The 13,663-nt window shown below is 42.8% G+C and overlaps 1 protein-coding gene across 2 annotated transcripts in view; it reads left to right on the plus strand.

Moving 5' to 3' along the window:
- Positions 1 to 13,663, plus strand: part of XPO5 (exportin 5) — a 49,701-nt gene that overhangs the window by 8,551 nt on the left and 27,487 nt on the right. For both annotated transcript variants that reach the window (XM_089333905.1, XM_089333904.1), the window contains 8 exons: positions 362 to 547; positions 1,167 to 1,243; positions 2,867 to 2,966; positions 4,515 to 4,598; positions 6,975 to 7,100; positions 8,731 to 8,821; positions 11,222 to 11,350; positions 12,441 to 12,559. In XM_089333905.1, the coding sequence (XP_089190031.1) occupies positions 362 to 547; positions 1,167 to 1,243; positions 2,867 to 2,966; positions 4,515 to 4,598; positions 6,975 to 7,100; positions 8,731 to 8,821; positions 11,222 to 11,350; positions 12,441 to 12,559 (912 nt within the window). The remainder of the gene's footprint in view (positions 1 to 361; positions 548 to 1,166; positions 1,244 to 2,866; positions 2,967 to 4,514; positions 4,599 to 6,974; positions 7,101 to 8,730; positions 8,822 to 11,221; positions 11,351 to 12,440; positions 12,560 to 13,663) is intronic.

Here is a 13,663-nt window from a genome sequence, read left to right on the forward strand (position 1 = left end):
CTTTCAGGTGCAGGAATGCGTAGACCTAGTGGAAGGTGACCTCAGCCATGGTTGCTTTTGATCACTGAGCTATGGTGGGAGGAAGGTAAAATTAGAATATTTTGGAGTTCATGAAAAAGGCAAAGTGGTCGTGCATGCCGGTATGGTCTATCTGATGGATTTTGAGAATGCCATTTTTTTGAGAAGTGATTGTGTATCAGAAGAAAACCTTTGATTTCCCTGTCAATGACTATTACATGAGTTCATTTTATTTAAAAAATCAGTTTATTTTTTGAATTAAAAAATAGAAGTTCACTTATAACCACAGCTTCCTGGTCTGTTCGTGAGGACTTCATAGTCAGAGTTATTTCTTCTTCTGCAGGCTCAAGCAAACTGTCGAGTGGGAGTAGCAGCACTGAATACTCTAGCAGGCTACATTGACTGGGTGTCTATGAGTCACATCACGGCTGAGAACTGTAAGCTCCTGGAGGTCCTGTGCCTGCTTCTGAATGAACAGGAATTGCAGCTGGGAGCAGCTGAGTGTCTCCTAATTGCAGTCAGTAGAAAAGTAAGCTGTCACTTTAAACTTTCACCCCCAAGCCTCTCTGAGGTCAGGTGTATGTATGTTTAACTGCGTGTTGTGGCAGAAAGATGTGTCAAGGGTTGGGGTTTTGTTCCTTGAGGCCAAGTTACCGTCTGCCCCTAATCCCTTTGAACAGAGCTTTCTAATATTCTAGGGGCCCATTGGCAGAATATAGAGAAATTTGTCTATAGGAAACTTGGTTCTTGAGCTATGATTTTTGGCAGGCCATTCTTAAGAGAGACTATGTTGAAGTTTAAAGCTCATTTAATGTTATATCAGAAAATCTTAAATGGTGGCTACATTTTCTTTATATTTGTCTTGGCTAACAAATCGGAACTTGACTCTTTTTTCTCCATAGGAATATTATCTAAGATTGTAATTTACTTTGCTGTTGTATTATTGCCAACACATTGTAAAAACTAAGTCTTATCCACATTTGGTTTCAAAGACTTGGCTTTTTTCCTGATGTTTATTAAGCCCTGGATAATAGGAGAAATTATAGATCATTCTATTTGGTTATACAGATATATAAGAAATGTTGGTACTTTGAGGCTTTTTGTATTGTATTGTTTGTATGACCATGTTTCCCTAAAATTGGATCTAGGGCAAGTTGGAAGACCGGAAGCCCTTGATGGTCTTATTTGGAGACGTGGCCATGCATTATATACTCTCTGCTGCACAGTGAGTATCTTTACTTTTCAGTGTGTTTTCTAATTTCCTTCTCTCTCTCTCTCTCTTTTTTTTTTTTTTTTTAAGATTTATTATTGGCCAGCACCGCGGCTCACTTGGCTAATCCTCCGGCTACGGCGCCAGCACCCCGGGTTCTAGTCCCGGTTGGGCGCCAGATTCTTTCCCGGTTGCTCCTCTTCCGGTCCAGCTCTCTGCTGTGGCCCGGGAAGGCAGTGGAGGATGGCCCAAGTGCAAAGATTTATTATTTTTTTGAGAGGCAGAGTTACAGAGAGGTAGAGACAGAGAGAGAGGTCTTCCATCCACTGGTTCACTCTCCAAAGGGCAACAATGGCCAGAGCTGAGCCAGTCTGAAGCCAGAAGCCAGGAGCTTCTTCTGGGTCTCCCACGTGGCTGCAGGGGCTAAGTACTTGGGCCATCTTCTACTGCTTTCCCAGGCCATTAGCAGAGAGCTGGATCAGAAGTGGATCGAACTGGTACCCACATGGGATGTCATCACCACAGGCAGAGGCTTAACCTACAATGCCACCACGCTGGCACTGCTTTTATTTTTATTTCTTATTTGCAATATATCCAAAGTTCCTATCTAAATGTTAGCAGTCATTTGACAGTATTCTTAGATAAGAGAATTTCACAATCTTACAAAGACTATTCAGCCTTTTTGGAGAACTTATACTGGAAATAAGTTGTGGCATTGACTCAGCACTCACCCACTTCCACAGTTCCCCCCATTCTTTCAGACAGCTCAGCTCTGATAACTCTTCTGTTTTGGTGACTCTTGGACCCTCAAGGAGCCCTGGTGAGCTTGGTGACTGTCTGAGAATGCTCTACAGCAGGGGAGTGTGTCATGGGCCCAGCCTTGAGTTCAGGCCCTCAGGCTTTGCTCCCTGCTCTCTTATCAAAGTAATCAATACCTGAAATGCTGAGGCCTTTGGAAACAGCAGGAATGTATGTGCAGAAAACATATTCTGTGTGCTGAAATGATGGTTTCTTCTTATGTTCTTGCAATTGCTCTGGGAGATATTAAAGCATTTCCTGATATGTGTTTCTTACCAGAGGGTCAGATGGGATTACCTTTTGTTTATAGTGGAAGCCAGTGTAACACTTGTTTAAATTGTCATTTTATTATTTTTTAATTTTTAAACCTTTGTTTATCTGAAAGGCAGAGTTACAAAGAGACCATGATTTGAATGTTGGGATACCTACCACAAATACTCCATCAATGAGAGCCCCATTGATTCTCTTGATGTGTGAATAATCACACTGTTCTGGGACTGGCACTGTGGCACAGTGGGTTAACGCCCTGGCCTGAAGTGCCAGCATCCATATGGGCACCGGTTCTAGTCCCAGCTGCTCCACTTCCAATCCAGCTCTCTGCTGTGGCCTGGGAAAGCAGTAGAAGATGGTCCAAGTCCTTGGGCCCCTGCACCTGCGTGGGAGACCCGAAAGAAGCTCCTGGCTTCTGATCACCGCAGCTCTGTCCATTGCGGCCATCTGGGGAGTGAACCATTGGATGGAAGACCTCTCTCTCTCTGCCTCTCCTCTCTCTGTGTAACTCTGACTTTCAAATAAATAAATCTTTAAAAAAAATAATCACACTGTTCTCTCATATTACAGGACTGCTGATGGAGGAGGCTTGGTAGAAAAGCACTATGTCTTCCTGAAGCGACTTTGTCAGGTGTTGTGTGCACTGGGCAATCAGCTGTGTGCACTGCTGGTATGTGAGTGCTTACTTTGGATACCAATTAAAAAGTTTTATTTCAGAAAGGAGTTGTAGATGTCATAGATCTTAGCCTGATGGGACATTGCCCTACCAATTATTTCAAACATGATTCTGTAGGTTAAATTACTTTAATATAGCAGAGTTTAAGTAATATAAATTTCTTTTAACAAGTTATTTAATAATGCCAACAGTGTACTTTCATGTGTCTTATTCCATAAACTCAACATTGCTATCCATTTTTGTTTTGGAAAAGCGAAGTGACAGAGATCTTCCCTCTACTGATTGACTCTCCAAATGACCAAAACAACTAGGGGCAGACCAGACAAAAACCAGAAGCCAGGAATTCTACTGTAGTCTCGCACACGGGTGGCAGGGGCCCAGCTACTTGGGCCATCATCCACTTCCTTCCCAGGCACAATAGCAGGGAGCTGGATTGGAGGAGGGGTTGCCACAACTCAAACCTGCTCTCCAGTATGGGATGTCAGCATCACAAGCAGCTTAACCTCCTATTCCACAGTACTATCGCAATGTTGCTGTTCTTGTGAATTTTGAAAAATGTAATCTGCTAAGCGTAAGTTCTATTTGCCAACAGAAGATAGACTTGAAGGGCTGGTGCTGCGGCAGAGCAGGTAAAGCCACTGCCTGTGTTGCCAGCATCTCATATGGGTGCCGGTTCGAGTCCCAGCTGCTTCACTTCCAATCCAGCTCTCTGCTATGGCCTAGGAAAGCAGTAGAAGATGGCCCAAATCCTTGGGCCCCTGCACCTGCGTGGAAAACCCAGGAGAAGCTCCTGGATCCTTCCTGGCTTTGGATCGGCACAGTTCCAGCCATTGCAGCCATCTGGGGAGTGAACCAGCGGATGGAAGACTCTCTCTTTCTCTCTCTCTCTCTCTCTCTCTGCCTCTGCCTCTCTGTAACTCTTTCAAATAAATAAGTAATTAAAAAAAAAAAAGAGACTTGAGTGAAAACCCATTTTCTCACTATGAAAATACGTTATTGAATCATAAAAGATTATTGAATCTCTCTGGCCTAGAAAATCTTGTCTTTAGGGAAATATTTAATATTCAGTCTCTGATTTTAAAGCCAGGACTTTGGAATAGACATTTACAAATTAAGGTATAAAGGTATGTCCCCCTTTTTGGTAGTTTGATGGTTAGAGAATAGTTTCAGGCGTAAGACTAGTGAGTGGTTGTTCGGTAGGTTGGATCACAGAGGTGCAAACAGACAAGGCTTGAGAAAAGAAGTATGGACATTATGTCTCCATAATTTCTGAAATGAAGGGTGTTTTTTTTTTTTTTTTAACTGTTTGACCACAGAATGGGTATTAATAATGATGGTTGAGGAGATAAAGTATCTTTGCTGTTTTTTAGCCCTTCAAATGATGATTTTGTTTAATCTTAAGGAAATTTAAAAGTCCTTTCAAAACTGAAACATTTTTGAGGATTTAAGTCTGTATTTATTGCTCCCTTGCTCCTCCTCTCCCTGCCACAAATCCCCTTCCTCCACCGTGAATATTAACGTAGTGATCTCTTTCTCCTATAGGGCGTAGATTCTGATGTAGAAACACCAGCGAACTTTGGAAAATACCTGGAATCTTTTCTTGCTTTCACAACCCACCCAAGTCAGGTAAACACTATGCATGTAACTTCTCAATGTTTTAATTAGTGAACCAAAATTAAACACTATGGCCTGGAGTGTTATCTCAAGTATAAAATGTGGCTACAGGCTTTAGGGAGTGACTATAGTGTCATTTTTTTTAAGGTTTATATATTTTTTTGACAGGCAAGATTTACACAGAGAGAGAAAAAGAGAGAGATCTTTGATCCACTGATTCACTCCCAAAATGGCTACAGTGGCCACGGCTGGGCCAGGCTGAAACCAGGAGATTCGTTGTGTCTCCCATTGGCTTGAAGGGGCCCAGATAGTTGGGTCATCTTCTGCTTTTCCAGGCACGTTAGCAGGAAGCTGAATGGGAAGTGGAGCAGCCAGACTTGAACTGGTACTCATATGGGCTAATGGCCTTGCAGGTGGTGGCTTAGCTCATTACACTACAACACTGGCCCTTGTAGTGTCATTACATTAAGAGAATTACTGGGTCCTGTTCCCAGGTTGAGCATTTATAGGTTCCCAGGTTGAGCATGTATAGGTCAGCTGCTTTTGCCCTCAAGTGATATTCTGGTAATAGTCAGATGTGGGTCCCAATTGATTTTATAGTACAGATTATTAAGTACAAAAGTATGTTTAGTTGTATTTATTATAAAATTAATTTCATCTAATTCAAGATTTTTTTTCTAATATCTGAGATTCCAATATCCTTTTTTTTTTTTTTTTTTTTTTTAAGATTTATTTTACTGGGCCAGTGCTGTGGCATAGCGGGTAAAGCCACTGCCTGCAGTGCCGGTATCCCATGTAGGCACCGTTTCGAGTCCCAGCCGCTCCACTTCCAATCCAGCTCTCTGCTATAGCCTGGGAAAGCAGTAGGAGATGGCCCAAGTCCCTGGGCCCCTACACCCATGTGGGAGACCCGGAAGAAGCTCCTGGCTCCCAGCTTCAGATCAGTACAGCTTCAGCCATTGCGACCAACTGGGGAGTGAACCAGTGGATAGAAGATCTCTCTTTCTCTCTCTCTCTCTCTCTCTCTCTCTCTCTCTCTCTCTGCCTCTCCTTCTCTCTATTTGTAACTCTGACTTTCAGATAAATAAATAAATCTTTAAAAAAAGATTTATTTTATTTATTTGAAAGGCAGAATTTCAGCAGAGAGAGGGAGACAGAGAAGTCTTTCATCTGCTGGTTCATTCCCCAGATGTCTGCACAGCTGGGGATGTGCTAGGCTGAAGCCAGGAACTTCTGGATCTCCCAACATGGGTGCGGGAACCCAGGCATTGAGTCGTCCTCCACTGCTCTCCTAGGTGCATTAGCAGGAAGCTGGATCAGAAGTGGAACTGTCAGGACTCCAGCCAGCTCTCATGTGGGATGCTGGTGTTGCAGGCAGCAGCTTAACCCACCATGCCATCATACCTCCCCCCCTACCCCCAATATCCTTTCTTATATAGAAAAGAAACTGGTAGGGTTTGGATCACATTCCAGGGGTCACATCTGACTGCTTGTTTCATTAGCATGTGGTCAATGGTGAGCTGTCATTACTGATGTGTGTGTACTGTACTACAGGCAATTTGAAAGCACTGTAGAGATTTATTTCTATGAAAAATAGAGTCAATAACTACTTAGGCTAAGCACTATTACTTTTTTTTTTTTTTTTTTTTAAGATTTATTTAGGGGCTGGTGCTGTGGCACAGACAGTTAAAGCTGTGGCCTGCAGTGCCGGCATCCCATATGGGCACTGGTTCAAGTATCAGCTGCTCTTCTTCTGATCCAGCTCTCTGCTATGGCCTGGGAAAGGAGTAGAGGATGGCCCAGATCCTTGGGCCCCTGCACCTGTGTCGGAGACCCAGAAGAAGCTCCTGACTTCTGGCTTCGAATCGGCTCAGCTCTGGCCATTGCAGTCATTTGGGGAGTGAACCAGCGGATGGAATACCTCTCTCTCTCTCTCTCTCTGTAACTCTGTCTTTCAAATAAATAATAAGTAAATCTTTTTAAAAATTTATTTATTTGAAAGTCAGAGAAAAAGTTACAGAGAGAGAGGAGAGGCAGAGAGAGAGACGTCATCCATCCACTGGTTCACTCCCCAATTGGTCGCAATGGCTGGAGCTGTGCCAATCTGAAGCCAGGAGCCAGGAGCTTCCTCCGGGTCTGCACATGTGATTGCAGGGGCCTAAGGACTTGAGACATTTTCTGCTGCTTTCCCAGGCCATAGCAGAGAGCTGTATCAGAAGTGGATCAGCCTGGGCTTGAACTGGCACCCATGTGGGATGCCGGCACTGCAGGTGGCAGCTTTACCTGCTATGCCACAGCACTGGTCCCATAAGCACTATTACTTGGTTATATAGAATCTAAATCCTGAATTGAAGTTTTCTTTCTTTCTTTTTTTTTTTTTGGCTTTAGTTTCTGCGATCTTCAACTCAGATGACTTGGGGTGCCCTCTTCAGGCATGAGATCCTATCTCGTGATCCTTTGCTGTTAGCAATAATACCAAAATATCTTCGTGCTTCTATGACTAACTTGGTCAAGGTATATAATGGGAATCTAAACATATGGAATGTAGGTGAATACACATAATGATACTGTTTTTGATTGGCATCATTAATAGCCCTTTCTTAATCACTAAGAACCCTTCCTTAAACATTATTCTCATTTTCTTTAGGAAAAATAATCTGGTTATTATAATTGCTTTTACTTATTTTGGAGCACTTAGATATCAAGTACTGGGCTAAGTGCTAGGAAAAGCAGTGACTGCAATGTGATAATGCTATTTGAAATTAGGTTTTAGAAGTATGTAGGAGCATGAAATCCAGAAGTTTCCAGAAGGTGGCATTAACTGAGTACTTGTTTCCAAAGGTCCAGTGAGGAGAAGGCAGATAAGAAGGGAGTAAGAGTGGAATCACAGATTGCCCACTGCCTCAGTAGAGAATTGCTTGTGAGTTCTCTGAGATCTGTTAAGAGGTCTCACAGCAGACATATTCTTTTTATTCATTTATTTGAGAGACAAAGGGCTCCCATCCACTGGTTCGCTCTCCAAATGTCTACAACAGTCCTGGACCAGGAGTGGAAGCTGTGGGCCAGGATCTCTATATAGGTCTCCCACATGGGTGGTAGGAACTCAGCTGCTTGAGCCATCACTGCGAGCCATCACTGCTGTTCCCCACGGTCTACATCAGCAGGAAGTTGGAGACAGGAGTCAGGGCTGAGTGGTGAACCCAAGTACTCTGATGTGGGACTCGGGAATCTCTTTTTTTTTGACAGGCAAAGTGGACAGTGAGAGAGAGAGAGAAAGGTCTTCCTTTTACCATTGGTTCACCCTCCAATGGCTGCCGCGGCCGGCACACTGCGTCCGGCGCACCATGCCTATCCGAAGGCAGGAGCCAGGTACTTACCCTGGTCTCCCATGGGGTGCAGGGCCCAAGCACTTCGGCCTTCCTCCACTGCACTCCCGGGCCACAGCAGAGAGCTGGCTTGGAAGAGGGGCAACCGGGACAGAATCCGGCGCCTCGACCGGGACTAGAACCCGGTGTGCCAGCGCCGCAAGGCGGAGGATTAGCCTAGTGAGCTGCGACGCTGGCCAGACTCGGGAATCTTAATCCATGTCTTAACCACTAGGCCGAATGCCTGCCCTACTGACAGATTCTTTTTCTTGATTTGTAAAGTCAGAGAATGAGACCCATTCAGGAGTTCCCTTATTCACTCAAGGAATTCACTTAGCACATAAAACATACGTGTTGTAATTTTCTGCCATGGTCTTCAATCCTTTTTTGTGTAAAACATAAAATGTTCCATGTTTGTTCCATATTCATTCAGTGAAGCAATTAGTCCATTTTTTTTCTTCCTTATTGTGTATTGAATTACCACTTGGTTTTGGGTCATCTTTATACTCATATACCCTAAATAAGTTCCAGAATCTAAGGAACCTGGACAAGGGTACCAACTAAAAGTGTTCTTTTTTCTATCACTTTTCTACACTTTCAAGAATATTGGAAGCAAACTGTAGACTTGGGTAGAGCAGAAGTAGTACTTATTATAAAATATCTCCTGTAAACCCTTAACTCTTCTTCAGTTAATCAGAGTGTTTGAGCTCCTGAAGCTTATGCACTCTGTTAGTAGGCTCCATTTTCATCCCCTGCCCTGATTATCTGTCTTGTTCCAGATGGGCTTTCCTTCTAAAACAGACAACCCTAGCTGTGAATATTCTCGGTTCGATTTTGACAGTGATGAAGACTTCAATGCTTTCTTCAACTGTAAGTGACACTAGGCTGGCATTTCTCCCAGCAGTCGCCACGTGACATCTAGTGTTATGAATCATGGATGTGACACTTTTTTTAAGATTGATTGATTTATTTGAAAGTCACAGTTACAGGGAGAGGAAGAGAGAGAGAGTAAGAGAGATCTTCATCCACTGGTTCACTCCCCAAGTGGCTGCAATGGCTAGGGCTGAGCCAAGCTGAAGTCAGGAGTCAGGAGCAGCTTCTTCAGGGTCTCCCATCCAGGTGCAGGGATGCAAACACTTAGGCCATCTTCCACTGCTTTCCCAGGCCATAAGCAGGGAGGTGGATCAGAATGGAGCAGCTGGGTACCGAACTGGTGCCCATATGGGATGCCATTGTCATAAGTAGCAGCTTTACTCACTATGCCACAGCACTGGCCCCCCAAAACTTGGGATTCTTACTAAAGATCCCTAAATGTGGATTGCAGCCTGCTTAAGTTTAGTTTCCCACTGTAGAAGGGTGCTTGGCCTGCATTCCAGGCATACTGAATTCTCTATACCAGACAGAAAGATGCACCCACAGCCTTTGAATGTTAAATTGTTCACATACTTGTACATTTTTTTTTTTTTAAGATTTATTTATTTATTTGGAAGGCAGATTTACAGGCAGAGAGAGAGAAAGATCTTCCATCTGCTGGTTCATTTCCCAAATGGCTTCAACAGCCAAGGCTGAACTAGGCCAGAGCCAGGAGCCAGGAGCTTCTTTGGGTCTGCCACATGGGTACCAGGGCCCAAGCACTTGGGCCATCTTCTGCTGCTTTCCCATGCACATTATCAGGAAGCCGGATTGGAAGTAGAGCAGCTAGGACTTGAACCAGTGCCCATATGGGATGCTGGTACTGCAGACGGCAGCTTTACTGCTACGCCACAGTGCTGGCCTCACATTTTACCATGTGGTTCTTCCCAAAGAGTGTGGAAAATGCATTATATGCTAATATCCTCTTTGTTTCAGTAACCTGATTTAATTTTTTTTTTTTTTTTTTTTTTTGACAGGCAGAGTTAGACAGTGAGAGACAGACAGACAGGTCTTCCTTCCGTTGGTTCACTTCCCAAATGGCTGCTACGGCCGGTGCGCAGTGCCGATCCGAAGCCAGGAGCCAGGTGCTTCCTCCTGGTCTCCCATGCGGGTGCAGGGCCAAAGCACTTATCCCATCCTCCACTGCCTTCCTGGGCCACAGCAGAGAGCTGTAATTTTTAAAAATTTTAGATAACACCTTTATTGAGATAAAATTCATTTAACATAAAAATTCATCTGATTATAACAATTCAATAATTTTAATATTTTTACAGAATAGTGCAATCACTGGTGCAAATTGATTTTAGACATTTTCATTACCCCAAAAAGAACCCCTTTACCCATTAAGGCCCATCCCCTATTCCCTTCATCTGTCACAGCCCTGGGCAACCAGTAATCTCATTTCTGTTTCTATTTTGCCTTTGAAGAATATATCATATAAATGGAATCATACAGTATGGGTCATTTTTTACTGCCTTCTTTTACTTAGCCTAATGTTTTTAAGATTCATCCATGTTGCAGCATTTATTGATACTTTATTTCTATTTACTGGTAATAATATTCCATTGTGTAGCTGCACTTTTTATTCATCAGTTGATGAAAATTTGAATAATTCCCACTTTTAGCTATTATGAATAATGCTATTTGTGTACAAGTCTTATAAACATATACTTATTTATTAAAAGGCAGTGTTATAAAGAGGGGAGGAGAGACAGAGATTCTCTTCCAAAACAGCTGGGGCTGGGCCAGGCCAAAGCCAGAGAAGCCTGGAATTGCATCTAGGTCTCCCATGTTGGTGCAGGGGCCTAAGCACTTGGGCTGTTTCTGCTGCTTTCCCAGGTGCTTTAGCAGGGAGCCGGATCTGAAGCAGAGAAGCCCAGACTTGAACCAGCACTGGGATGCCAGTGTCATCGGTGGCAGCTTAATCTGCGGCGCCACAATGCCAGCTCCTATGTATAAGTGTATGTGGACTGAGACTATCTTGAGTATGTAACTAGGAGCTGAATTGCTGGGTAATACAGCAGTTCCATGTTTAATATTTTTGAGGAATTTCCAGACTTTTTGATGGCAGCTATACCATTTTACATTCCTACCAACATGATTTCCTTTGAATTTCCACAGAAATGGGAGACTATTTTTAGTTGACGTCTCAAAGGATCTATCTGTTAAAAAGCTTCTAGAGATGATTCACTTGTGAAAATGAATTCATTAGCTCTACAAAACATTATTGAACAGTTAGATTGAAAACACAAGTCTGCAGGACAGTTGCTTCAAAAGCCTGCTCCTGTGATGGATAAGTGAAGAAGCAGCAAGTTCCTGTTGTATGTCAGTTACTGATTCGTGCCATTCCCTTGACAGCCTCCCGGGCCCAGCAAGGAGAAGTGATGAGGTTGGCGTGTCGTTTGGATCCCAAGACCAGCTTCCAGATGGCTGGGGAGTGGCTAAGGTATCAGCTGTCAACTTCTGTTGATGCTGGATCCATAAACTGTAAGTTTTTTTTTATTATTGAGTATTAGTGAAGTATTACATCAAAATTACACATAGGGTATAAACTTGAGCCACACCTCAGAGCAGTGTACTGACACTGTTCAAAAATATCTTTACTCACTGCCTAATTCCATCCTAGGCAATGAGGATTTTCATTTGTTGACACAGAGAAAGCAGATAGTAACCTATTATGAAATTGGCATAAATTAGGGAAAATCTATGGTCCCTGTAAGCTTTGCTCATTTTTCTTTTCTAACAAAATCAGTAATTTATTGTTTTGCTTCATCACTTCAGGCAGTATTAAAAAATTGTCCTGATCTAACTTTTAAAATCTTTTCAGCCAAGTTCTTCCATGACACTATTGCTGAATTCAAAAAGACTCTCCTGTGAGGTGTAACAGGAACTGTACAGGGACTTCCCATATCACCTAGCCATCTCAAAGCCCTCTTTGTATAAAATCAAATTTCCCTCTACCCAAACGCATTGGCCAGTTAGCTTCTCCAAATTCTGTATCTTCTCTCCCTTGTGTGTGATCAGATTAATAAAGTGGGAAAGGGAGAATTAACCAGTGTTTAGTCTTTGCATTAGTAAAGCTCCATACTGATGGTCTGTTTCCATGTACACTAATTGTCATGAGGCTATTGAATGTGAAGAAGTGTTCTGTGTCTTACATTATGTCCTTGTTAGAAGAGTTTTTGTGTTCTCAAATAGTTTAATTTTTTAGATTTTCATGGACAGTTTATAAAAGGGAGATACTAATTTCATTTATCAGATACCTCTAATGGGCCTGCCACTGTTTGGTGCTTTCATGCATATTCTCATTCAATGTTCAGATTAGTTTCACATGCAAGGCTCATAGAGCTGAACTGTGAAAGGTCATTGTTGGAGGTGGAGGCAGGGTGGGAACTACCCTACTCTGTCTTCAGCATGCATGGTCTTTTTGCCCAAGTGAGAGAGGTTAGATGACCATGTCTCTGAGGCCCTACAGTCTGTCTGTGTCTCCTGTGATCCTACAGCGCTGATAAGTGTGTGTGTGTGTGTGTGTGTGTGTGTGTGTGTGTGTGTGTTTTAAAAGCCTGTTCTCCTACAGCTGGAACGCCGGAAGGAGGCCTCTGCTCCATCTTCTCACCTTCGTTTGTGCAGTGGGAAGCCATGACCTTTTTTTTGGAAAGTGTCATCAATCAGATGTTTCGAACACTAGATAAAGAAGTAAGTAACCATCTCCTGTGCTGACTGCATAATGATTTGGATTTTTTAACTGCTAGGGGCATAGGAAATCCATGGATGTGCATCTAACAGAAGAGAACACTGATGTAGAGGTTAAATAGGCTACTAGTAAACAGCTGTGCTAGGACCAGAACCCAGGTCTCTTTAACTCCAGCCCTCCAATATGGGCGTCCTCTTTAATGGCATGACAGAGTGAGTCCACAGTACACAGGAGCCACAGCTGGGATCACTGTTGCAGGGAGGACCGTGATGGGGACTGTGAGCTGGATAATCTTAATGATATGCTCGCTGTCACATCCTCTTCTGTTTTAATGTCAGGTGAACCAGAATATTCATGTCAGCTGATGAGTTTCTGCTGAATAATACTAAATAGGTCTTCCTTTTCTATGCTTCATGTCACCTATCACCCTTCTCTTAGGACATTACCTGACATGTAGCTGTAATTGATTGGATGGCAGCACACACCTCTATAAGCTGCTAGTTAGATTAAAATGATTTCATTGTAGCTCGCCTTGGGCTGGTTGCATCTTGGTGTGGTCTAGGGTAGTTGTGAAAAGGATCTCTAAGGCTCCTGAAGATAAATGAGCTCTGGTGCTTTTTCTGTGGAGTGGCATGCTAACAAATGAGATCTCAGGATAATTAACTTTATCTGCTTTTATATTTTTTCACTTCAATCTGAAATGGTAGCATTCTGTATTTTCCCCCAAATCTATGTGAGTAACCCTGCTTGGATTCAGCACTTAGCGCTTCTACAGATTTAGATGGTACTTATCTAATAGAAAAGTGGCAAACCAAGAACCCCCTTACCATGAGAGAAATGGATCTGCTCTTTTCTTTAAATTAGATACCTTGAATAGATCCAAATGTGGATATGATCTTGCTTGAAAGCAAGAGAATGAAATGGTCAGGGATTGCTGTGTACTTAAATCTTTAAGATGTACAAAAGACAGTATTTCAGGAAAGGAAGGTACTGTGTGGGTTGCACACTCAGTTTTACAATAAATCTTTGCATTTGAATGAAACGTAGTCAAAATACCAAATACTTATTGGTTAAAAAACTAGCCCCCACAAAAGTTTAAAAAGATG

The sequence above is a fragment of the Oryctolagus cuniculus genome, chromosome 5 (assembly GCF_051225735.1).
Source record: "Oryctolagus cuniculus isolate XC-2025 breed Fujian yellow rabbit chromosome 5, ASM5122573v1, whole genome shotgun sequence".
In the NCBI taxonomy this organism is placed as follows: Eukaryota; Metazoa; Chordata; class Mammalia; order Lagomorpha; family Leporidae; genus Oryctolagus; species Oryctolagus cuniculus.